The sequence below is a fragment of the Medicago sativa genome, chromosome 3, assembly GCF_051527215.1.
Source record: "Medicago sativa cultivar Bolivia chromosome 3, Bolivia_mono, whole genome shotgun sequence".
In the NCBI taxonomy this organism is placed as follows: domain Eukaryota; kingdom Viridiplantae; phylum Streptophyta; class Magnoliopsida; order Fabales; family Fabaceae; genus Medicago; species Medicago sativa.
In genome coordinates this window covers 84,193,057-84,218,886 of record NC_140751.1, presented here as the reverse complement: position 1 = coordinate 84,218,886, position 25,830 = coordinate 84,193,057, and the positions used below count along the sequence as shown (strand labels likewise).

General features: G+C 33.8%; 3 protein-coding genes and 2 long non-coding RNA genes across 6 annotated transcripts; 3 read left to right on the top strand and 2 right to left on the bottom strand.

The window, feature by feature from the left end:
- Positions 1-113: 113 nt before the first annotated feature.
- LOC146941140 (uncharacterized) lies at positions 114-3,931 on the top strand. Of its 2 annotated transcripts, none has more exons than XM_085754921.1 (6): positions 114-1,524; positions 2,047-2,129; positions 2,309-2,861; positions 2,965-3,083; positions 3,330-3,407; positions 3,523-3,931. In XM_085754921.1, exons 1-6 carry the CDS (start codon positions 1,503-1,505, stop codon positions 3,625-3,627), a joined length of 960 nt encoding a protein of 319 aa, XP_085611047.1. In that variant the 5' UTR covers positions 114-1,502; the 3' UTR covers positions 3,628-3,931. The 2 variants fall into 2 exon arrangements, with proteins under 2 accessions (XP_085611047.1, XP_085611046.1); XM_085754920.1 differs by having other exon boundaries at positions 1,444-1,646.
- Positions 3,932-6,246: 2,315 nt separating this feature from the next.
- APPR6 (Tetratricopeptide repeat (TPR)-like superfamily protein) lies at positions 6,247-9,301 on the bottom strand. The gene is given in 4 exon segments (XM_085754919.1): positions 6,247-7,070; positions 7,234-7,497; positions 7,603-8,451; positions 8,454-9,301. Coding segments are annotated over 2 exon segments (1,440 nt in total). The 5' UTR covers positions 9,142-9,301; the 3' UTR covers positions 6,247-7,070; positions 7,234-7,497; positions 7,603-7,699.
- Positions 9,302-13,143: 3,842 nt separating this feature from the next.
- On the top strand, positions 13,144-18,233 carry LOC146941138 (Chaperone DnaJ-domain superfamily protein). The gene is given in 10 exon segments (XM_085754918.1): positions 13,144-13,602; positions 13,605-13,905; positions 14,905-15,125; positions 15,217-15,470; positions 15,740-15,875; positions 15,962-16,056; positions 16,382-16,447; positions 16,572-16,661; positions 17,358-17,534; positions 17,758-18,233. Coding segments are annotated over 10 exon segments (1,560 nt in total). The 5' UTR covers positions 13,144-13,421; the 3' UTR covers positions 17,797-18,233.
- Positions 18,234-21,140: 2,907 nt separating this feature from the next.
- Positions 21,141-22,381, top strand: LOC146941137 (uncharacterized). The gene is made up of 2 exons (XR_015032258.1): positions 21,141-21,373; positions 21,604-22,381. It is a non-coding gene; the product is annotated as an uncharacterized LOC146941137 (long non-coding RNA).
- An 843-nt stretch (positions 22,382-23,224) lies between these two features.
- On the bottom strand, positions 23,225-25,285 carry LOC146941136 (uncharacterized). Its single transcript, XR_015032257.1, has 2 exons — positions 24,028-25,285; positions 23,225-23,851 (listed from the first exon to the last, which is right to left on the bottom strand). It is a non-coding gene; the product is annotated as an uncharacterized LOC146941136 (long non-coding RNA).
- Positions 25,286-25,830: the final 545 nt, after the last annotated feature.

Genomic DNA, 25,830 nt, shown 5'->3' with positions numbered 1-25,830 from the left:
AGTCATTTTTATATTACAGGCGAACTTGTTTCATCAAATATTGAATGCTAAAATGGGTTACAAGGGATCCGAACTAACGATTCAACTTACATATAAATGGTTTTTCAAGGTTCTGGTCTCACCAAGTAAACCTTTGACTTTTGGGTCTCAAACCCCTATATCATGACTTCCACAGAAAATACTATTGATAAAAGTTATAACAAGCCGATTTAGAAGAGGTTACTCTCTGTGGACGTGGGCAATGTATCTGCGGTATGGTTCTGCAAAAAGGGGTGGTGGTGAGACTATGTTACGTTATCAATTCTCAGATTGGGTGGGGGCTTGGGAGAATGGATCAATTCTACAAATAGAGTACTGTAAATCTAAAAGGAGAAAGAAGCTTTTTTTTTTTAATTGAAAAGTGTTTTCATTGGTGGGGGTGTTGGTGTTGTTGCAGAGTGAGAAAATAGAGGGGAGGTGAGATATATTCACATCAACCTGAAGGGACGTTAGAGTAATTTTTGCTAAATTGTATTTAAAATTTATCATAAAATAGAGGATGATTCCCTTTCTTAAAATACTTGAAGTATACAAGTAAAAGAAGAATAAAAAAACATGACAATGTTTATGTGTGGAGCTTGGCTACTTGCAAGATGAACTGTGAAAAGATGATTATTGACGACAGAGTGATAGAGAACAGCATCCCGATTCAGCCCTTAACCTTCAATCACATGGAAGTTCTCCACACCCTTGTAGTTGCTTCTCCCCTAATTAATCATCATCCTTCCAAAGATGCAGTTCTTAGTTGAGAGACACAGCTAATGCTTGTATATAGCTGGCAGTATTACTATTACCACTACGAGCTTTTATAACACTCATTGTAGCTTTACGTTCTATACACTGACGTGGCATATTCTAAAATCTAAATGTGTAGAAGTTTGTGATCTCACTGGGCATCAGCAGCAACGTGAAATATGATATATTTTTTGAAAAAATGAAATATGATATGTTGAGTTGTTGACTATCAGTAGCAGCATGACACACCAGAGGATTTCAATAACTGAATAAGTTTAAAAGAAAAGGGAAAATGTTAAACATTAACAAAAGGAACACGAAAAATACTAAGAACAACTGACATAAGTGTGATATAATCAATTGGGAGAAAGTAATACAGGTGTTTGAGAGAAGGACCACTTACACATCCCTATTACATACAATAATGCCTATTTTCATACTCAGAATGAGTTTCCAAAACTAGACAAACAAATAAAAAGTGTCACTATAGAATAAGTGGAAAAATTATAATGACTAAATTGCACAAGTAGAAATGTAAATGGAGTGCCACCAACACTTATTATTGTTTGATGGAGAAAAGCAATTAATATTGTTGTCAATGCATCACAGATAGCATCAGCACCCTCATTTTATGTTGAATTTTCAGTCAATGCTCATCAATATTTCTACTCTAACAGCATCTGCATCTTCTTTAACACCAAAATTCCACTGCTTTCTTGGTTTCTCAAATGCCATCTATCCATTCCAAAGGTAAAAGAACTCCCATCCTTCCTTTGTTGCATATTTTGTCATAGCATCTCTTCCATACATGATATGGAATGAAACAACTGATCTGAACCTCTTCTTTTCCTGCCCTTGGCTACTTTACTTCTGTAAGGAAACTTTTTCTATGTTTCTTTGTTTTCACAACTCTGTTCTCTCACTCACACCAACTTAAACCTTTTTTCTTTTTCTTCTTGTTTGCTGCATATCTTGTTCTTCTTTTTTTAAATGACCAATGTTAATAGTTAATTGTTATAATAGTGTTTTTTCTCTCAAGTTTGAATCAGAAATCTTCAACTCCTAACATTTTACTCAAACCAGTTGAGTTATCTAACCTCAAGTTTTTATTGTCTTAATGGTTGTATATAATATATGAGTTTTTTTTTAATATTTGTTTTCTATGATTTCAATTTCTTTAGCAATTTATTTGGACACTTGTTGCTTATGAATATCAGGAAAATATTTGAATTTTTAGGCTGTCTTATAATTTGAATGTTGGCATTTTTTCAGATAACCAAATTATGACCAACACTGCCAAGGTGTTCCTCAACTTCTTCAAAGTCTTCCTCATAGAGAAGCATTATGAGAGAATGGTATTTTCTTATTCTTTATCATGCTTCCTCCGATTATTATTATTAAGTTTTTTTGCATAATATGTGATGTAAGTAGTCATTAACTACATGATACATATTTCATACCAAAAAAAAAAAAAACTGATATATCCACTCTTAAGTAACATTGATCTTCATCTTTTTTCTAAAATCTATTGCAGCTTATCCCAATTGCTTTTGTGAAGCTCATGCTTTCGAAACAAAGGGTATTGCAATATTTTATCCTAAGGGATCATAGAGGAAGAGATTGGCGCGTCAAAGCACATTCAATTGGTGGCAGGCTTTATTTTGATGATGGTTGGAAACTATTCAGAGAAGAAAATTCATTAGAGGACAGTGACTTCCTTGTTTTCACACATATTGAAAACAATGTATTCAAGTTCAAAATTCTTGAACTATCATCAATGTGTAAAAAGACAAAGGTAATGGATGAGGAGGAAAATAATAATATGTTGGAGGATGAGGAAGAGGAAGGTGATGATGATGATGGTGATGGTGGAGATGATGATGACGACGACGGTTATACAATGGTAGAGGAAGAAGAAGAGGAAGAAGATGAAGATGGTGATGGTGATGATGAAGACGATGATGAGGATGAGGATGAGGATGCTGATGATGATGTGCATATAATAATGAAAGCAGAAAAGAAGAAAGGAGTTGACAAGGGAATCAGTAGAAGCTGTGAACATCAACATTGTAGAACCTTCAAAGCATGTATGTTTTTGACATCGTACTGAAGAAGAAAATACTATTTTGTTTTTTCAGTTGTATATTTATTTGAGATTCAACATTTACCTAATGATTGATTGTGGTTTAGGGAGCATTGGAAGCAGCTCTGCAGCTCCAAAACTTGAAGATGATGAAATTGATGTTGAAATGTATATTCAGCCAGGAAATCCATACTTCTATGCAAAACATTACAGACCCAACGAATTGGTTTAGTTCTTTATATATATACTCTATTTCGATTTTGTGCTTTGTCATTTCTTTGATGTGTATATATATTGTGTTTTTTGTAACATCAGAGCATTGTTAGATGAGTAATTAGCTCATTTTCTTAAGCTTAGGGTGAGGAACTAGTCTCATTTCTAATCTCTATTTTGTGACCCTAAACAAGCTTTTACAACCGTTACATTTTTTCTTTCCTTCATGTGCTTATGGTATTACTTTTGACTTTTGTAGTATATTTTAAAGAATGTTGTTAAGGATTTCTGCCTTTGCTTTACAAAGCATATCACCCTTGTATGTTGCCACTGCAAGGTATAATTGTTATTTCCTTGCCTTTTTTTGTTACAATTATGAAGGGAAGTCAACTTTTATTGATTGTGTTGAGAATTTGATATTCCAGTTGCATTCATCTTTTTTGTTATCACAGGATGTTCGAAGTAATGAAAGAGCAGCCTATCATCACATATTGCCACAAATCAACACAACACATACCGAAAAGAGAGGAGAAATACGTAAATGGAAAGATGGTTGAGTTTTTGTGCTAGGGTGGGCAGATTTTGTAGAAAGAGCAAGATTACAGAAAATGATAGATGCTTGTGCGAAGTTGTGTTGCATGGAGGCAAATCAATAGAAATGCTTAGGGTGCACGTTATTAGGAATGAACGAGTCAAGCAACAAAAGTACTCCTATTAACTTTGAAACTTGTTTATTTGTAAAATATTTTTATGAAGGGTGTTTTTATAACTTTCTTATGGAACAGTTTCTGCCATGACTATGATGACCACTTTTATCTATGCCTCATTGGATAATATTATTAAGTTTCAACTATTACAGAATCATTTCTCTGGTTTTACATTGGAAGATAGCAATGCACAATGGTTAAAATGTGATTGCTTTTGTTGATCAGAATTGAGTTTGGAAACCTTCATTGGGTTAAAGTCACTTGTTTTCCTTGTAATAACTGTTTGGCCAAATACTTGGGTCCTTTAAGTTTCACGTTTGTAACAGACGGTCCTTTAAGTTTCAAAGGTTACAAATAGGTCCTTTAAGTTTCTAAGGTTTCGAGATAGGTCCTTAACGGAGGTTGATAGAAAGGACCTATTCGAAACAAACTCGAACCTTAAAGGACCTATCCGAAACCTTAGAAACTTAAAGCGACTCCATTCCGTAACCTTGAAACTTAAAGGACCTATCTCGTTACAAACGCGAAACTTAAAGGACCCTGTGGAGGTATTTGGCCTAACTGTTTTATACATAAAGTTTGGAAGTTTCATTTTCACCTTTTGAAAATGGAAAAATCACTAATCCACAGTGGATAATATGACATGTTATAAATCAAATAGAATACATAATAATTTCTTCTTGGATATGATTATCATTTTAATTTTCTACACAAATTAGACTTTTGATTTTGATTAAATAATTTTTTTTTTTTTGAGGAAAGATTAAATAAATTATCAAACATCTCAATCACTTCAATAATAGTCTAAAAACCCTACTTACCACAATTGACAAGCATGCCCCAATTTGACCTTTCAATGGCCCAACAAGTGCTATTGATAGTCATGGTTAGTTAACATGTTATTTATTTTTTTTGTTTTAAAATATAAATTATTTTTATTTTATTGGACAATATATAATTTTTTTATTATTCTTAATTACATTTAAAATGTCCCTAGTTCACTGCAAATAGCTAGCTTTCTATAGTATTCACATTTCAAAACAAACTCTAAGTAGGAGCTAGGATGAAAACCAACTCATTTATCATCTTATGCTCTTGTGCACTGCTTCTTAACTCTAGTATGGGAATTGTTCCTTCCAACAATTGAAAACAATATATATCTACACAATATATATATATATATATATATATATATATATATATATATATATATATATATATATATTTTCCATCCATGTACACTTTTTTCTTCTTTTATTTTTAATAAAAAGTTTTTATTTATTTGTAGTTGGTGAGACACAGGAATCAAAGATAAAAATTGGTGTTGATGGCTATATAGTTTGGCCAGGCGGACACGCAATATGGCAAAGCACCAGTGGAAGCTCAAACGGAGGCGGTGGTGGAATTATCATAAACTTTCCTAGTGGTGGTAAAGGGGGTGGAGGTGGAAACATCATAATTTTTCCCGGAAGTGGAAAACGGGGTGGTCGTGCAAATGTCATAAACTTTCCCGGCGGTGGAAACGGGGGAGGCGGAGGAAAAATAAATGAGGGACATAAGTCAAGCGTTGGAAAAGCCTTCATAAAAACCTAAATGCATTACATACATGTAAAATAAAGTTTGGCCCTTGTAGTTATATTATGAATCGTTATTAATTATAAGACTGGTGTTAAACATCACACATAATTAATGTAACCATCTTCATGAGATAACCACCATCCTCAAGCTTTATTTCATTGCCTTTGTCAACTTATTCTGTTTTTTTACAAATTCAGCGGATCAACATATTCTATTTTTGAATGTCCTATAAGGCAACACACATGGAAAAAAAGGGTTTTTCTAACCTATGCAACATTGCATAGGATAAGATGAAATAAATTTCTCACTGTTTTCAACATAAACTATCACGTTGATTATTTGTCTTGACAAATGATAATTTATTGTAAGCCATATCCATATATAAACCATTTATATGGTTTTGGATTTCTAACCATGACCATATTTTATTGTATAACCAGTTATATGTTTTCCATTCTTATCTACATACTTGCACTGTTTACAAACAGCGAAGCTTTCAGTTAAAAAAAAAAAACTGGGATTTATTGACAAAACATGAGGATGCATAAATGATATGCTTGTCTTTCAGACAAGTTCACTTGACCAATATAAACTGTACATGTATGTTACCACAATACCCTCATCCGTATGTGTATTGTTCTCATAAGTAGCGCGAGAATCGGGTTGTTTTGCAGAAATAGTTTCAATATTTTTACTGACCATGTTTTCAGCAGTCAAAAACTCTAAACTTCTGTGAACATGAGCATTGCATCTGCAGTGTGGTTTTGCATAAAGGGGTGGTGGTAAGACTGTGTTACGTTCTCAGTTCTCAGATTGGATGGGAGCCTGGAAGAATGGATCAATTGAAAATCTACAGATAGAGAACTGTAAATCTAAAAAGATAAAGAAGCATTTTTGTTATTGAATTGAATTTATTACTTATAACACAGGATGATTCCAATTCTTCCAATATGTAATGTATGCTCCTGTTTCTTGCAATAAGTAAAAAGAAAATCTACAACAAACTGATAGAGAACAGCATCCCGCCGATTCAGCCCTTAACTTCCAGCCACATGGTAATTCTCCACACCCTTGTAGTTGCTTCTCCCCTAATTAATCATTATCCCTTCCTTCCTGCTTATTTCTTGAATCTCTCATCTAATCCCCTTGGACCATGTGTCTACTCTGGCGTGTGTGCTCCTCTCTCTTCTTTTCTATGATTCGGGGGTCACTTGTCCCTCTTCTTCCTCTACTGTTGGCTTACGTATGCAGCCTCAAGCACGCAGTTTCCTTCCTTACTCCCTTGTTCTCTTATGCACTTGTAAGTTACGCCTCTCATTTGCCATGTCACCCTCTACAAGTGCACATTTGCCTTCTATCTGGTTACAACTCACTAAATCCGCCCCATAGGAAAACAAACAGATGCTTGTTTATAAATAACAAAGGAATCTGAGCATGCATTTGATGGAGTGCTATCATGGTTTTTATTCTCTTGTTGCCTGGAAAAAAGTTACACACACATCTTGTTGCTACCCCGACAGCCTCTATTGCACCTAGTGGTTTGCAATAAAACCAAACAGCTCCCCAAAATTTGCACCAGCTCTGTGTGTGCATAGCCTCTGTATGTCTTTGACAGTGTTCGCTTTAAAAATCCAATATCCTTCCAAAAATGCAGTTCTTGGTTGAGAGACATGTAGGTTTTTCTACATTCCAAGATAATCAGGCATCCTTTCCAACTGCACCAAAGATGAGAAATTTTTCCACACACTCACTTCCAATAGAACTTAATTACTCGTGATGCAAATAAATAAAAAACACCAAATCTTGAATTTGGAAAATAAATCATTCAAATTACAAATAAAAATTCAAAGACATGGGAAACAGGGCAAGGTTACTTACACTAGTGGTTGCCAATTTGTTGCTTTTCCGTTAGTATATAGCCCGCAGTATTACTATTACCATTATGAGCTTTTATAACACTCATTGAAGCTTTACATTCTAAACACTGTTGTGGCATATTCTAAAATCTAAATGTGTATGACTTCGTGATCTCATAAGGTATCAGCAGTAACGTGAAATACGATATGTTGATTATCAATGCATTTGAAAGGTACCGATGATGTGTGAGTAGCAGCTATGGCACACCAGAGGATTTCGATAAAACTGAATAAGTTTAAAGAAAAAGGAAAATATTAAACATTAACATAGTAAGTAATACAAAAATACTAGGAGCAACAAACATAGGTGTGAAATAAAAGAAAATTGTACCAGTTGAAGCTGCAACTGTCTTGACTGCAAAATCAGTAGTCTAAGCTACATATATCATTCTTTAGATGTTTCTAATTGCTAGTTGCTTTCCATGCTTTTAATCATACAAAGGTTCCTTAACAAGCATGTTTATTTTCTCATGCAGAAATTTGAGCACATCATCTCTCCCTTCCTTTATAAGTAACTGTCTTAACTTCCCAAAGGTAATACGTGATGGTCGAATTCCCTTCTCTATCATCTCTTCCAGTAAAATACAAGCTTTCATAGCATTGCCCTTTGCACACAGCCCATTAATAAGGACCGAAAAGGTGTGCAAGCTTGGGACAAACTGTTTTGACTTCATATACTTCCATATTTTCAGAGCCATATCCACTTCATTTCTCTCGCAAAACATCTTTATCAGCATTGTATAAGTGTCAGCATCCGGTTCACACAGCTTGATCATTCGAAGAAAGACACTAAAAGCTTTATCAGTCTTTCCCTGACAAATCAAACTACTCATGATAACATTGCAGGTCCTTGAATTGGGAGCAATCCCATTGCTTTCCATCTCTTTTAACACCCGATGCACATTTTTCAATTTGTTTGCCTTACAAAAAGCACCAATCAAGGCATTATACACCACAACATCTGCCGCAATTCCATTCTTTTCCATCTCCATGAACGTATCAATAGCATCCTCAATCCGATTCTCCACTCCATAAGTATGAACAAGTACACTATAAATAAAAGATGTCGGCCTGCAATCGTTATCATCCATCTCCTTAACAACCTCAACAGCTTCGTCAACCCTTCCAGCCTTGCAAAGAATATCAACCATTATACCATAAGTAACAATATCAGGATTACCCCGGCGGAAACCATCTCACCAAAAACCTCTCTCGCTTTAGGAAGATTTGGTTCCTTCCCCCACCCTTCAAGCAATATACTATAAGTCTTCGAATCCGGCTCAAACCTACCCTTCATGCTATCAAAAATCTCCTGAGCCTTCCTAACATTCCTAGACTTACACAAAGCACTCAACAAACCATTAAAAGCAGCAAGATTCTGCGGCGTATCATATTTATCCATAACATTAAAAGTATAAACAGCTTCATCAACTTTATGAGCCCTAGCATATTTTCTCATAATAATACAAAAAGTTTCAACATTTACCATACCCTTTTTCCTCATTGAATTAACAAGCTCCCACATAATCTGATACTGTCTAATCTTTGCCAAAGACTCAATCATCAAGTGATAAGCTCTGATGGAATGTGAGTAATTTCTCTGCTTCTCCGCCCATTCAAAGAACCGGAACGCGGACATACCGGCATTTTCGAACCGTTTGAGAACGGTTTCGACTAATTCAGGAGAAACCCTAACACCTGTTTGATTAAGAGCGGTGTCGAGTGTGATTGCAGGAGAAGACATCATAACCTTGGATAATGTTTCGGTTAATTCTTCAATGTCTTGAATTGGTTCGGTTGTGCTTAACATTTTGGCGAATGAAACGCGTTTGAGGAGTGAAAAGTTTCGATGGTTGGAAATGTTAATCATTTTGGTGGAAAGTTTTGATGTGTGGATTGGAAATGGTGAAATTGGGATTGAAAGTTGTAAAATTTGGAGTTTGAAGAAATTGCAACTATGCAAACCCTAACGCCACTGATCCAGTCTGAAGAAATCAGAGCAAAATTGCTACCACGGCAATATAGTATACAGATTCACGAAATGCGACAAGATGAGTTTTTATTTTATTTTTCTCCTTTTTTTATGAATTTTTTTTTTTTTTGGTGGTAGGTTTGAGCCAACCTGCATATCATTGTCATTGCCAACGGAGTTAAGCTCACAAACATTCTTATTTATTTTCTTCTTTCTTAATTGTATTTTTCATTCACCTGTGCATTGTCTCTACCAACTGAGCTAGGCTCACAATTACTTTTATGAAATACATTTCTTTTCTTTGTTTTTTAATTGTATTTCTCATTCACCTAATAACATTTAGATGAGATGACACAAATTAATTTAAAGTAGTGTTATTTGAACAACCAAATGAGACAACTTATGTGACAACTTCTTTTTTCTCTCTTTTCATTGGTTAAAATCAATGGAGAGAGAAAAAGGAAGAGAGAGAATAAGAGTATAATGTGAATATGAGAGAGAAAGTTGTCGGAAAGTGGTTGTACAAATATCATTTCTCATTCATTCATTATATGATTTGCACTATAAAAAGAGTGTCATTTTTATAAGAGGGATGCTATATCACGCGATAAACAATTTCATGAGAATCCCACGACAAAGTGTATTTTAACACAATTTTGCTCCAACTTTAACTCACTGATTTTACGGCATTCATGGAGATAGTGGTACGTGTCCAGCAATTAACACTTCTCGGGATGATTTCGTGAAAAAAACTTTCGCTATACATATCTTTTCCTTTTTTATAAACTAATTTTAAAAGTATTTCCACTAACTAACAAAATTTTATGAAAGTTCACCTTCAACTCAAAAATCCGTTAAAAAGGCTAAAGAATGACCTTAATTGTGTGAATATTGCACCAATTATTTCAATCAATGATCAAAGTATCACTTGTTAAATGATAATGAGTAACTCTTAAAAATATTGGATATACTAGTTTAACTTCTTCAAAAAATAAAAAATAAAACTCTTAAGAATGCATCATCATTAATCCTTTTTTTTTTAAAATGCATCATCAACACCCACTTGAAAACCACAATATTTTCTAATCATGTAGCCTTATTGTTGCAAATAATGACAGAAATGGTGACAAGGAATCCATCCCTTAACCCATGACCCATAATAAATTCATCAATGGGACTATCATTAACAAAAACAAAGATTGATGTTGTCCTTAGACATTATGACATCTGAGACCTCCATTCTAAGGAAAATTCATTATTTTCAAAATAGAGCAAATATAATAAGACCATTTCATCAAGTCATAAGTATTCTCAAAGTCAACCTTAAACGTTATTAAATATCTCTCATTCTCTTTAGCTTCATCCACAATCTCGTTGGCAATCTAAGACACCATCAATAATTTGTTTATCCTTCACAAAAGACGATCGAGACTCAAACACCACATTTTGCAATAACGCATTTTAAATGATACACGGTCAAAGAAATTAGTTTATAATCCACCAAAGATTAATGATTCATCTTCTTAGGATTACGGTTGTAAAAATATTGTTCAACACACCAACCCCTTCCATGGATGCGAAAATCAACAAATAACTTAATAAAATCTTCTTTAATGTCTTCCCAAAATTCTTTTTAAAACCCAAAATTAATCCCATCCATACCAAGAATTTTAAAGCTTTCACAATTCCACAATACTTCTTTGATTTCCTCCAAAGAAAACCGTTGAGATAAAGAAACTTCATTTAACTCGACCTACCCTTGATAGACGTTGTATACATAATCGACCTACATGTATGTCTCTTTTCAAAATGATTTTTTAAAGTGGTTGAATACTTCACCTTTAATTTCATTCACCCCTTCCACACTTTATTCGTTAACGGTAATGCTTAAAATTGTATCATTACTCATTCTCTCGAATCATATCATGGAAGAACTAGTATTAACATCTCATTCTTTTAACCATAATCACAAGATCTTTGTCATTGAATACAACTATTCACCCTTGATAAAGACAAAAAATTGTTAACTAGTTCCTTTCTTTAAATTTGATTTTTTTTTCTAACAAACTTTCCTCCCCCTTCAATGTCTAGAAGGAGCAAAGACAATTTGAACTCTAAAATACGTTCTTCGACATTCTAACAATGCTTCTTATGCTACCCATGAAGATTTTTTTTCTTTAAAATTTTGAATTTTTCCTTCAACACAAAATTCCCCCACCCATACACTTCAATAACATTCCAATTCACAAAGTCATGATACCCTTCAAAATCTCCTAAATGGTCGGATAAACCTCTATGGAGTGGCATTGGGAACGATTATCTCATGCATTACACCAACCGCCATGTACCAAAAATCGTTAAGTCTACTCGTTACCCGATCGTCCGGACGAAACTTAGTAAACCTTATACCATTTAACGAAAAGTCTATCAAACCGAAATTTTCAATGAGCTCGTTGGAAATTCCCATATAAACTATCTCTAGAATAATCAACAGTTCCCTTACGTTTCATATATGATATGACTTCATTAAAACCTTCATAAATACACCAAATCGGATAAGAATCACCTACTACCTTATGATAAGATTGCTATCATAAATCTCTTTTTCCTCCAAATCACAAGGAACATATACAATGCACATACCCTTTATAAAAAGAATATACACTACATAAAGTTTTTTTTTTCGAGCACACAAATTACATATAGTTAAATACTTTGTATAACTAAGTCATATACCCGATATAGACAATATGTTATTCAAATTACATGAATATTCCATGGCAACACACATTTGTGTCCCATATAGATATGGTACCACTTGATCTCCCTTCGAAAATATGCATATGTTTTTTTTTTTTTTAGATTAATTTCACTTGTTGATTTAGAAATAATTTTAAGATTGTGTATTCAACCCGGGGACGGACCCAGGTAGACCACACTATGGGCACAGGGCCCTCACTACATTTCAAAAATAAATCGAGAAAACTAGTACCCATTGTGTTGGTGGTAGATAGATTTTTTTTGTTATTAGATTTTGCGTGTACGTGTAGCTTCATCTTGTAACTTTCTTGCCTTAAAATAATAAGTTCATATATAATAGATTATTATACATACAAAAGGCACGATAGAGATAAGAGAAGTATGGGGTAGAGATGCTATTTATTTTAAAAATTTAATATCACAAAATATATATAATTATTTTGGTAGTGCTTAGTTGAGTATGAGTTGTGGTTATATGAGTGAATTTATATAATTAGTTTTGTTGTGGTTATTTTTAAATCGGTATATTAAGCTGTGACAACCGTAACAATTGAAGGAAAAAAATTTATGTTGTGAATATTATCAAGAATTTGATGTGAAATCGCAAGAGAGATTAATGATAAAATGAGAAAATTGTACGATTACTTTTACTTGAATGATGTTTTTATTAACATTGCAAATGAGAAAATCATTCAATGTTTGAAGAATATGAAAAAACTGTATAGAACAATTATAATGTATATTTATGATGCTTTTAGAAATGAAATATTATATATGTATGACCCACACTACTTAAAATTTCTGGTCCGTCCCTCGATTCAACCTATGATTGGTATGTATCATGATGAATATATTAGAACTAGGATGAACCTTTTGATTATGACATACCTATTGTGATAATAAATATACATTCAATATCTTAAAAATTAAAATAAAAATTGCTTTTAACACAAAACTCTTAAAAATTAAAATAAAAATGCTTTTAACACCAAACTTATGTTTTAATTTATTTACAATTCTTTAACACGTGCCTTAATGTAGAAGGTTTTTTTTTTTTTTTTTTAAAATAAAAAAAGCATAAGTCGAAATTATTGGGAAGCAATAATATAATCGCGTGGGATTGTGCGTGCGTGGTTGGTCACTACCAGAAAGGCATCGGCAGCCCAGCCCAGGCAGCGAAGTGAAGAAAGAAAGAGAGAATAGGAAAAGAAGAAAGAAACCCTCTTCTCTTCTCTTCCATTCTCAGACACAAATAGAAAATACAAACGAAAGGATCCTTAAAATATTAACCTTACATCCCTATCTATCTATTTCCCTAACTAACTTTCTATTCCCGCCACAACACTTTTCTTCTCACAATTTTCTCAATTTGTTTCGCCTTTTCCTACCTTATACCTCAATTTTCCGTTCTATCCACCATGGACGAGTTTGGTGTTTTGACCGAACGATATGGATTGAAACCCCAAGGTAAATCAGCTCCAATGGCTTCCATAAAGCGATCCACACCCACACCTCCCGCCGGATCCAGATCTCCTCAACATTCATCTTTCGATTTCAATTACGGCGTTTTCGCTAGCACTGATAACAAAACGCACCATTCAGGGGTTTTAGCGATGGCTTTGACGAGATCTTCGGTGGAAACACCAAATCCAAGGTCGGCAACGGAGTTTCGTTTGACGATGATCCGATATTCGGATCGGTTTCAACATCTTCTTCGTCGTCGTCGCAGGTTTATGTAGATGATATATTCGGTGGAGTCAATCAAAAAACTGTCGGTGTTGATGATTTATTAAACAACATTGGTGGATTGCATGCAACAAACTCTAAAAGTTCGATAAAAAAATCGCATGATTTTGACGACTTCATGTCTGGGTTTGGTGGAAGCAGCGTTTCCAATAATGGGTATAGTTTTGGTCTTCAGCTCCTTTTTTTTTTTTTTAATGGAGAATTGAATTGATGTTACAGAGAATTTATCCTAAGGTTAAAGCATTAAAAGTATGGATTTAAGGACTATGACAGAAAAACAAGTGATTATGATGATAAATTTTTAGCTGTTAATTTATCTGCATATAGATATAGATAAAGTACTATGTACATGCTCCATTGCTCCTAGTAAGCATTTGGATGTTGTTTAGAGAGAAAGAAAACCAGTGTAAGTAGGATATTAGCATTACACTCATAGTAAAGCTTATCGATATAAGTATTGAAGTTGCATCATAGATGCCATAAATATATTGGCCTCGACTATATTCTCATGTTTTGGAAGGAAATATTTGAGATTGATGACATGCAAGGTTGTCAAACTTGAGAGTTTAAGTAAACTCGTTTTGTCTAGGTTGAATCGACTTGCAAACTTGACCTATTACGAGTTTACATCATATTTAAGTAATAAATTTATCTCGTGTTTTGAACAACTTTGATTAGGGGCACGATACTGTTCGTGTGCATGATCTTGTGCAGATAAATTTAGATTCATTTTGCGTGGCTCATATTTTTGGGATAGCTATACTTTGTTAGGTTAATTATGAATTTGGTTTTAGCGTTCTTTTCCTTCATGTTTCCAGCCATGCTTTGTTTGAAACACACAACCTGTGTCCTCGTTCTGATTATGTGTAGAAATTTGGATGCATGAACTACTCTTTTTGGCATATGCATTGGTTGAAGCTACTTCAAATACATGCTTCTTGATGTCAATATTATTTGGGAGTATCTTTGACTATTCTTTCTACTTAATTTTTAAGTGGACGCAAGATATTTTTTTCTATTTACTAGTGTTTTGTTGTTTATCGCTTAAATTAAAAATTAAAAATAACAGCTACGTTTTCTCTGACCTTTTTATTGATCGTCGTCATCCTTTGGTGTTGTCTTACTGTATCTTAATATGTTTTTTTTCTCTCTCAGGAAAGCTAGCATTGAGAAGAATAATCCTCGGAAACCAACTGCCACACCACATGATGATCCATTTTTAGTATTTGAAACTTCTTCAAGCACAGCATCTTCAGAATCATTCCTGGACTCATTAGAGCAAATCACTAAGAATAGTTCTAAACATACAAGTGGCAGCTCAAGCACCTCCCCATTATTGAGGCCTCCTCCCAAGCCAGTGAATGCTTCAAACTCAAGTAAAGATTCATTCAAATACTTGAGCTAGAAGACGTGAGTAGCCATTTTTTTATCATTGACTCTGGTTTCTGATATCATTTTTTGATGCAGTTAACAACTCAAGTTTATCATCATCAATAGACGAGCTTGAGAACTTTGCCAAGGGCCGTGTGCAGAGTAATCCTAGTAGAAAGGCAAATACCAACACCGGTGAGATTAAGCAAAACTCAGCAGCTAAGCCAGTCAAAGATAGAGGAGCTCCAGCTGCAAGAGTGAATCAATTAAATGGTGCAGATGATCTTGAATCCTTTTTCAGCATGGGCTCTCGATCTAGCAGTGTACCGAAGTCAAGGACTACACCTGTGGTAGAAATTATTAATATAATAAGGTCTTGCTAACGTGTGCCTTAAGAACGTTGGTTAAGAAGTCAATAAAAGGAAAGTTTTAACTTGAAAATACAAATTGAACATTTATCAATGTAATAAATACACCATTTTCCCATATAAACTGACCTCTTTTGATTCTTTAAACAATTCCATAAGGGCACTTGTTAGCATTCTCCATATGATGATATCAAACGCCATTGCTACACTGAAAGACTATATTCAGTATTTTTTTCTGATGCATTTCGTAGGATCCCATGTTTGATCGCCAAGTAAACAGTAAAGTAAAACATGAAGGGTCACAAATAGGACCATCAGGATCCCCAGCCAATCCGAAGAAACCTTCATTCACGTCATCTTTTGATGACTTGTCGTTGATTTTTGGCGGTAAGTTGTTTAAATTTATTGATTTCTATAACGGTGAAGTTATCTAATTGTCAACCAATCATTTTGTTTTCTTTTTGTTGCAAAAGCTTCCCAGTCATCTGAATTCGAGGAAGTGGAAGGTGAAACTGAAGAAAGAAGAAAAGCAAGACTGGGACGTCATCAGAGAACACAAGAGAGAGCGGTGTGTATTATTTTTTCTTGCTCGTTTTTCTGAATGTTTATTAATAAGGGGTGGGCTCATCATTGCAAATTGAATGGCATATTTTTATATCTCAACATTCTTTGTGATATTTAATTTTCTAAAAGATTTGATTGACAAATTTTAAGCTTAATTAATGATCTATACAAAGACTTGGCTTAAGATATTTTTGCAAATTCATCTTTAATCTTGAACTCAAAAGCACATATTATATTTTAATAGTTTATTCTGGACACTGGCATTACAGATTTATATTGACATTATTTCTCATGGGACAATTTTGTTCTTTTGACTGTCACGATTTCAGTTGAAAGCGGTGGCTGATATGAACCAGCGGGACCTTCAATCTAAGCTGGAGCAAGAAGAGAGACGAGTAAGTTTTTGTTTGGATTGTGATTTATCTCTAAGGATAATCCTGCTATAATTCTCCCCAGTTTTTTTTTCTTCTTCATATTTGTCAAATTTTCTTAGTGTGGCGTTTGATTTTAATTTGGCAGCGGATAGCCGACACTGTGGATGTTCAGATAAAGAGGTGGGCTGCAGGGAAAGAGGGAAATATGCGGGCATTGCTGTCATCATTGCAAAATGTAAGGTTTCTTGCCATTATTGTTGTTAATTTTTAATGCTTAATTTCGATTTAGGCTCTTGAATTGACCGATTTAACACTGTCGTTTGATTAGGATTCTTACTATCATCAGGTTGTTTGGCTATCTATGTGCCAGATAGGCATTTGAAACCTAGGTTTGGAATAGCTCTCACTTTTAATGCTTGGGCACAAGGATTAAATTAAATTCAGTATAAAACATTAAAGAAATGGAAAAATGAAGAAATAATATACCATATCTAAATGGAATTATTTAGAAGAAACTTTATTTTCAATAATGTGTTGCGTTAGTTGTTACTCGTATTTGTGTTTAATTTGTATGCAATTGTGTGAAAGAACTTGGTAGAATATAACGTTGATTGATTTGTTTTCTGAAAGCTACATAAAGTTTTATCCATGCCCGTCAATTCCAACCATACATTTCTTTTGTTAAGGGGGGCTAGATTTATAAATAACTACTTGAAAACAAATGTAGCATTGATTGTGCGTCTGTGCAATTTATTTATGGTTAACTGGATGCTTTTTCCTTGATAAAACTCAGTCATTACTATTACTAATATCTCATTTAAGAGGAAGATGGTGTGCCTTTTTACTGGTCCTTTATTTCCTCTGATAAATAATAATTTATCCTGAAACATTTGTTTTATACAATGCTTCTTATCTTTGAATTTATATGCAGGTTCTTTCGCCAGATTATGGGTGGCAACCAGTGTCTCTGACGGATATGATCACTTCAGCTTCGGTGAAAAAAGTGTATAGGAAAGCGACATTATGTATTCACCCAGATAAAGTCCAACAAAAAGGTGCTAATCTTGAACAGAAATATACCGCTGAGAAGGTTTTTGACATCCTTAAGGTACCATGTCAAATAATTTTGAAATCCATCCCCTTTTTTTATCCGTTCTATTAACTGTCACAATTCTGCCACACCCATGTATTGTAATATGCATAATTCTATTGTACTGCTTGCTAGATTACACTAATCAATACTGTTAACCTTAACATATAATCCTCTGGTATTGAATTATAATAACTGGGTGCTTCTTTTACATATGTTTATTCTTCTGATCTTGAAACAGGAAGCTTGGACCAAGTTCAATGCGGAAGAGCTTCGGTAGATCCATCTCTTGAGGTTTTCACGAGTCAATGGATCAACGACTTGCATGGTTACGGTTTGGGGCTTTTTTACTTGCCTAGCTGATGTTTGATATATCGTTTTGGTGCAGTCGAAGGTTATCACTCTACATATATGTTACATGGTGTCATTTGGCTGCAGATTCTTTGTCCTACTGATATTGAATGCTCTAGTGTAAGTTATCATATATCATAAGTATCGTTGATTGAGATTAATATACAATTTTTAAAATGCTCCTTAACAGTTTAGTCCGTGCCTAAAATCCAGTCGGCTTGCTCAAATTGTGAAGACAAAGACTTGTATATTTAAATTTTTTTTACGGGGTATATTTACATTCTTAGATCAGATATATGCAAAGTTGCATACGTAATTTGTTTGATTGTTGATATTTAATTTGAGAGATTAATGTTATTTTGTAAATATAATGTGTCTTGGACTCTAATTTCTTAGACGAACACAATTTTCTTTTAGAAATGTTCATTTCGAATTTAAATCATATATAGAGTACCTAAATAAATATATAAATTTTTAAGTGCATCTGAAATACTAAAATATATGGAATAAACTATTCCTATTACTATCCCTAACTAAAAAAGTTTTTATTTTAAGGAAGGATACTATTTTATCAGATAGGAAATTCCGTATGTTCCTGACATCTCCTAAATAATCACCAGGACAAAAAAAAATGATAATTTAGTAAGTTGCATTCAGTTTTTATTTTTCAATAAAGCATTCCAAAAACCTTTTCTAAAAATAACTTTGTGTTTAAAATTTGTTTGAATAGTTACACGGGAATATTTTTGTTCAAATGAAAAGGTACGTATTTGCTAATGTAGGTAGATCTCAATATTTTTAAGTTGGTCTGAGTTATCAACCACTTAGTACTTAGTAAATACATGATCATTATTTAAATCAAAAGTAAAACTTCTTCAATTCACCGACTTCGTTTTTTCTTTTTATAAATCATACCGAGTCATGGAAATATATGCTAGTAACCAATGAAAGTTAGTTCGGTTGGTAAGAAAGGCGACTTCGTTTGTGCTCGGTGAGTCTTTGGAGCATAACTCGCTTAAACTTTCAAGACAAAATTACTCTAAAGGTCATTTATCTTATTTATTTGTAACACTCAAGTTCTTTTTTCATTTTTTATTTAAAAAATAATGAGTTGGCAAGCCACATAAGATAATTATTATTTTTTTATAAAATTTATATGACAAAAATGATAAAACCCATAAATAATAATGAACATCCATCTTCGTGTTCTTCATCTTCGTAAAGTTCATCATCTTCCCAAAACAAAAATAATCCCCCAAAATCTACTTCATAATTTCATGAATCTTCGTGTTTTATTTACTTTCACTTTCATCCAAACTCTAATTTATTTACTTTCATTTTCATCTAAACTCTAAAGTCGAAACACAATTAGAGCACAACAAAACACATACAAAACATAATCATGAATCTTTCGATCTTGTTCTTCGATGTTCTTCTTCATCCTTAAAAATGCACACACACAAAACACAACCAAAACAACACACAAGCTAAGAGCTTGCACACCTCAAGTTCCTACTCTTTGCTTTCAACAAAGGCCCTTTATCCTTTGATTAATCAATCTCTCTTTCAATATTTTGTAGTTCTTGTGTGTATTCCCATCAATATCCATCAAAACCCACCTAAAAATCACTTCCTCCAAATGTAAACCAACCCAATGATTAAAATGGTAAAACCCCACTTTCAAATCTAACAAATTCAACTAAAAAACTCTGATTTTGAAACCAAACCCATTTAAAAATGCTAATTAAAAGTACCCCATTTCTTTAATATGCCATAAAGTATATTTTTTACGTGTATTAGAGAAGATTTATGATTACATGACAATATTCACTCACAATTCATGTTGGATATGTACCGATTCCACACCTACATTCCCCCCAAAAATTCTATCGTTTATGGAGTGTATGAGATGATGAAAAATTTATACATTTCGAGTAGACATATTTTTTTGTTTAAGAAAGAACATGGTGAAAATGATGCATGTTTGAAAAAAAAAACATGATGAAAATGATTATGATGATGAAGATGTTGATATATTTTTTGGGTTTCTTTTTTTTAACAAAACAAATAAAATAGAAAAATAAGATTATCTCACGTGGTTTGCCAACTCATCAGCTTTGTATTAAAAAATTGAAAAAAACGAGTTAAGTGTAACAAATAAATAAGATAAAAGATTTATGTGGGAATCTTTGTGTTTTATTTACTTCCATTTTTATCTAAACTCTAAAATCAAAACACAATTGGAGCACAACAAAACACATACAGAACATAATCATGAATCTTTCGATTTGGTTTTTCGATGTTCTTCATCTTTCAAAAAAACACACACAAAACACAACCAAAATAACACACACGCTAACAGCTTGCACACCTCAAACTCCTACTCTTTGCTTTCAGCAAAATCCCTTTATTCTCTGATTAATCAGTCTCTTTCAATATTTTATAGCTCTTGTTTGTATTCCTATCAATATCCATCAAAACCCACCTAAAAATCACTTCCTTCAAATCTCAACCAACCCAATGATCAAAATGTTAAATCTAACAAATTTAACAAAATATTCTGATTTTGAAACCAAACCCATTTGAAAATGCTAATTAAAAGTACCCTATTTCTTTAATATGCCATAAAGTATCTTCTTTTAGGTGTTTTAGTGAAGATTTATGATTACATGACCACATTCACCCAAAATTCATGTTGGGTATGTACCAATTCCATACCTACATTCACTAAAAAAAAATTCTATAATTTATGGAGAGTATGAGATGATGAAAAATTTCTACTTTTGAGTAGACATTTTTTTTTTGTTTAAGAAAGAACATGATGCATGTTAGAAGAAAAACATGATGAAAATGATTAAGATGATGAAGATATTGATAGATTTTTTGGGTTTCTTTATTTTTAACAAAAAAAATAAAAAATAAAAATAAGATTATCTAATGTGTCTTGCCAACTCATCAGCTTTGTGTTAAAAAATGAAGGAAAAAAAATGAGTTATGTGTTACAAATAAATAAGATAACGAATTTATGTGGGAAAGAAAATTTACTTCATAATTGCATGAATCTTCGTGTTTTATTTACTTTCATTTTCATCTAAACTCTAAAATCAAAACACAATTAGGGAGAGGATCCACTCCAGTGGAAATTTCCTCCTGTTTTCTCCTGTGAAATAATCTTAGCCATCCATTCCTTTTAATGACATCTTAATTAATCTTAGCCCTTCATTCATTTTTTTTTATTTTACAAGTTGATTCATTTCTTGTCTTCCCTTCCTCACTTGTTTCGTTGCCATTCATTCACTCTCAATTTCAGAAACCCATCTCAACAGCGACGGCGGAATAGTAGTGACGGTGGTTGCACGGTGGAGACTTGTGGCGGCAAACCACAACGGCAGACTACAGCGATAGTTGTCCTTCCTTCTCTATTTTCCATCTTCTTTCAAAATCCTTCTTTCCTTATGTTGTGCGGCGGCAGCGGAGGAGGTGGCGCACCACGATGGTGGATTACGGTGAGTACCAATTTGAATTTTATTTCGGTTCCAATCATTTGAATGGATTACAGTGATTAAAGTAATTACAGTGATAATTTGAAGAAAAAAATCTTAATTTGATTACAGTGATTATAGAATACTAATTTTCAATTCAAATCATTGCTGATGAGATTGGTGAATTTGTTGAATTTGAGTGTTTGGATTTGTCCTTTAATGCTACTGTTTCCTTTGCTTTTGAGTATGCCTAGGTTGAACAATTTGAAGGTTTTTTTATGTCTACAACTCTAACTTAATTGGTGAAGTGGTTTGTTCATGTTGAAGAATATAAGCATACTTGTATGGAAAATTCTGTCGTGGAGATGGGGTTAAGTGGGTTGCAAACGTCGGCTTGCTTGTTTTATGACTGGCAATGGTACCCTAGAGAGTGTCTGTTGTGGTAGGGCTGTCGTGGTCTGTTGTGCTTTCGAGGCTGAAGCTGTGGTATTCGGCGCGTGCGGGACTGTTTTGGCACTGATGTTACTGCTGTATATGAAAGCATCAGTTTTCTTGTTTGATAGCAGCAAGGTTCGGCTGCTGTTTGTTGATAGCAGGGCAGATTCTTGGGCCAGTACAACATCAGTTTTTTGGTTTGATAGTAGCAAGGTTCAGCTGCTGTTTGTTTTGTTGATAGCAGGGCAGATTTTTGGGCCAGTTTTTAGGGTGTTGGTTTCGAGGTTTCCGGTATATCGGTGACCTCTCGATTGTTTTCCTTGTCCGCGAGTTTGTTGCGCTTCTTGTACACTCTCGACGTGAATAAAATTTGTTTATTCTAAAAAGAAAAATGTAAAAGAGGAAGAGTTATTAGTTTGTACTAGATTGTTTGTACTACAATGTAAAATTATAGTCCTAGATGTAAAAGAGGAAGAGTTATTAGCTTGTATTAGGTTCTTTGTACATCAATGTAAAATTATAGTTATGGTTTTAACATGTGATCTTCAAGATCTTGTACTTTGAAATTTCGATCAATGTAACGTAATTATTTGTATAGCTTGTACTTGTGATCAATGCAATATTTCTCTGCTTGTCGACAGCTTAAAATAACACATAAAACTGCTCTGCTATAGGTTTTGTTACGGGTATTGACCTGCTAGAATAATGCACAAAAATAGCACATAAAGCTGCTAAAATAGTGCAGAAAAACAGCACATAAAATTGTTGCTACAACACATAAAACTGCTAGAATAGTGCAAAAAAACAGCACATAAAATTGCTGCTACAACACATAAAACTGTTGCCGCAAGGTATTCTGATTGTAGACCTCTTATGATCAGCTGTGCACTGCTAGAATAGTGCAGAAAAACAAATTTTACTTGATGCGAAACCAACATGTATCGGTAATACATGTTTGACAGGTGGCTGTAATATTTTTACAATTTGACAGGTTCAGTTTTTAATTTGAATATGATCAGACTTTCTATGTCTTTTATTACCGATACATGTTGGTATCGCATCTGTAAAATTTGTTTTTCTGCACTATTCTAGCAGTGCACAACTGTATCATAAGAGATGTACAATCAGACATACATGTAGCAGCAATTTTATGTGTTGTAGCAGCAGTTTTATGTGTTGTTATAGTAGTGTTGGTTTCACATCAGCAAAATTCAATTTTATGCACTGTTATAGCAATGCGCAGCCTAACAATTGTAGCAGCTGATTTCTGCACTGTTATATTAGTGTAGGTGTTGGTTTGTGCATTGTTATAGCTGTGTTACATTACAAGTTCAGTTTCATCTTGATTCAATTTTTACACCTAACAATTGCTTCCGGATCTTTCAAATATTACAAGTTTAATTCCATTTGAGTTTAATAGCAGCAATATGGTAAACAATGTATACAAACAATCTGCTTTCATTGATCACAATTTTAAAGTACAAGATCTTAAAGATCAAATCCTACACAACTCTAATTTTACATTTTTTTATTCACGTCAAGAGTGTACAAGTACAAGAAGCACAACAAACTTGCGAGCAAGGAAAACAAACAAAGGTCACCGATATACCGGAAAACCCGAAACCAACACCCTAAAAACTAGCCCAAATAATCTGCCCTGCTATGAACAAACAGCAGCCGAACCTTGCTGCTATCAAAACAGAAAACTGATGTTGTCATATACAGCAGTAACATCAGTGCCAAAACAGTCCCGCACGCGCCGAATACCACAGCTTCAGCCTCAAAAGCACAACAGACCACCAAAGCTCTACCGTAACTAGCACTCTATAGGGTTCCATTGCCACTCATAGAACAAGCAAGCAGACATTTACAATTGACTTAATCCAACTTCACCAAATAAACTGTCTCCAATTCTTTCTGGCATTTCACCAATTCAAAAACAGTACTATTCAATAAACAATATTGAATTATAAGTTCTCTTAATTCCTTTAACTTTCCAATTCCATCTGTTCCAACATGTGTGAGTGTTATTCCAATGACAGAAAAAGTGCTTCCAAGCAAGTAAATCTGAAATTAAATTGATAACCAACTAATTAAACTCAATCCTACACAATATCAAAAAATAAATCAATTAAGCATGCTATATATCTGATATTAAGAAGGAATTGAGCAAGAGTCGATGGAAATTTGAAAGTGAGAATGAAACCCTAAACAAAGAAGAAAGCGAGAGAATAGGTACGTACGTATTCGCAGAGAAGTCAGAGATCGTATTTGAAAACGTGTTTGCCATTTTAACTTTCAAGATCCATTGCGAGAAACGTACGTATTCGTTGCAAACCTACGCAGGAATGGAGCAGAAAATGGTTTGTGAAAGAGACAAAATCTGTGATTTAATTGGTTTTAATCCTAGCCGTTGATATGTCTTTAAAAAGAAGGAAAGGCTAGGATTGCACAGGAGAAGACTGGAGAGAAACTTCACGGGAGACAATCCGCTCCCCACAATTAGAGCACAACAAAACACATACAAAACATAATCATGAATCTTTTGATTTTGTTCGTGATGTTCTTCCTCATCTTTCAAAAAAAGACAACTAAAACAACACACGCTAACAACTTGCACACTCCTACTATTTTGCTTTCAGCAATAGCCCTTTATCCTCTGATTAATCAATCTCTCTTTCAATGTTTTGTAGCTCTTGTGTGTATTCCCATCAATGGTGCCGTTTAGGCTGAACCCATCATTCTTTTGGTTCAGACTGGACCCATGAAAAATACCTGCTATAATGGGTTGATCAGGTAACATGTTTAATTATATAATTACCCCATATATATGGTAAATTATAATAAACCTCACAATGGTAAAATGCCTTTCTTACCCTTCAAGGACACACCACTTTTTATATTCATCATCATCTCTAAACCACACGAACTTCCACCAATTTTAACCACCACCATTTTTCACCATCACCACCAGTAAAATGAGCAACACTAGAACTTGCTTTCAAACCCAGCAAAAGTGTTAAAACAATAGCAACAAGGCAAGCAACACAATAGAAAGAAAGAATTTACACCATCGTCGCCGTTACGCCGGCCAACAATACTCTCACTTTCCTTGCTGCAACTCCGTTCTCTCACCTCGCGCTACCCCTCGCCGGCGACCATATCAGCCTTTACCCGCGTCATCCATCCACCACACCAGCGACTGTCCAGAACCGTCACCACCACGAGCACTACCCAGCTCCCACGTTTGCTTCTCTCTCGTTTCCCTTTTATCAATATGGTGTAACTTAGTCCTTGAACAAAACATGAGAGAGATGAGGAAGATGGGTGAGGGAAATGGGTGTTTGAGAATTTTGTCACTTTAAATTTTAGGAAATTGGTCATTAATCTAGTCAATTTAATTTCTGTTTAATTGGATTTGATATTTAAGAAAACTTTGTCCTTGATAATTTTTTGGGTTTTTATTTTTAATAAAGGAAGCTAAAAAACCGTGAGATGATTTCTGGGTTGTGAAATTGATGAAGTTTATGTATATTTTGATGAAGATGAAGAACAAGATAAAAAAATTAAGAGAAGAAGATGAAGAAAAATAAAATTAATTAAATGTTGGTGGTTGATTATTAGATTTAATGAATTTGCAAGGCCAATATCACAAATAGGAAATAGTTGGACAATCAACCAAGATAAAAGGTAGCCAATATGTAATCCTGACCATTCAAATTAAATAACATTATATATGTGGCTGATATGAGATTGGTCCAAGATGAACCCAAAATTTCATAGGTCCATTTTAAACGAAACCTCCCATCAATATCCATCAAAACCCACTTAAAAATCACTTCCTTCAAATCTCAACCAACCCAATTATCAAAATGGTAAAAACCCACTTCTAAATCTAACAAATTCAACAAAATATTCTGATTTTGAAACCAAACCCATTTAAAAATACTAATTAAAAATACTCATTTCTTTACTATGCCATAAAGTATCTTATTTTGGGTGTTTTAGTAAAGATTTATGATTACATGACATGACCATATTCATAC

Excerpts from the sequence above, each read along its gene's own strand:
- LOC146941140 (XM_085754920.1), top strand. The coding sequence starts at position 1,583 with ATGATATGGAATGAAACAACTGATCTGAACCTCTTCTTTTCCTGCCCT. Across the intron at positions 2,862-2,964 it reads TTGTAGAACCTTCAAAGCAT|GGAGCATTGGAAGCAGCTCT; the intron begins GTATGTTTTTGA and ends ATTGTGGTTTAG. Across the intron at positions 3,084-3,329 it reads ATTACAGACCCAACGAATTG|TATATTTTAAAGAATGTTGT; the intron begins GTTTAGTTCTTT and ends TGACTTTTGTAG.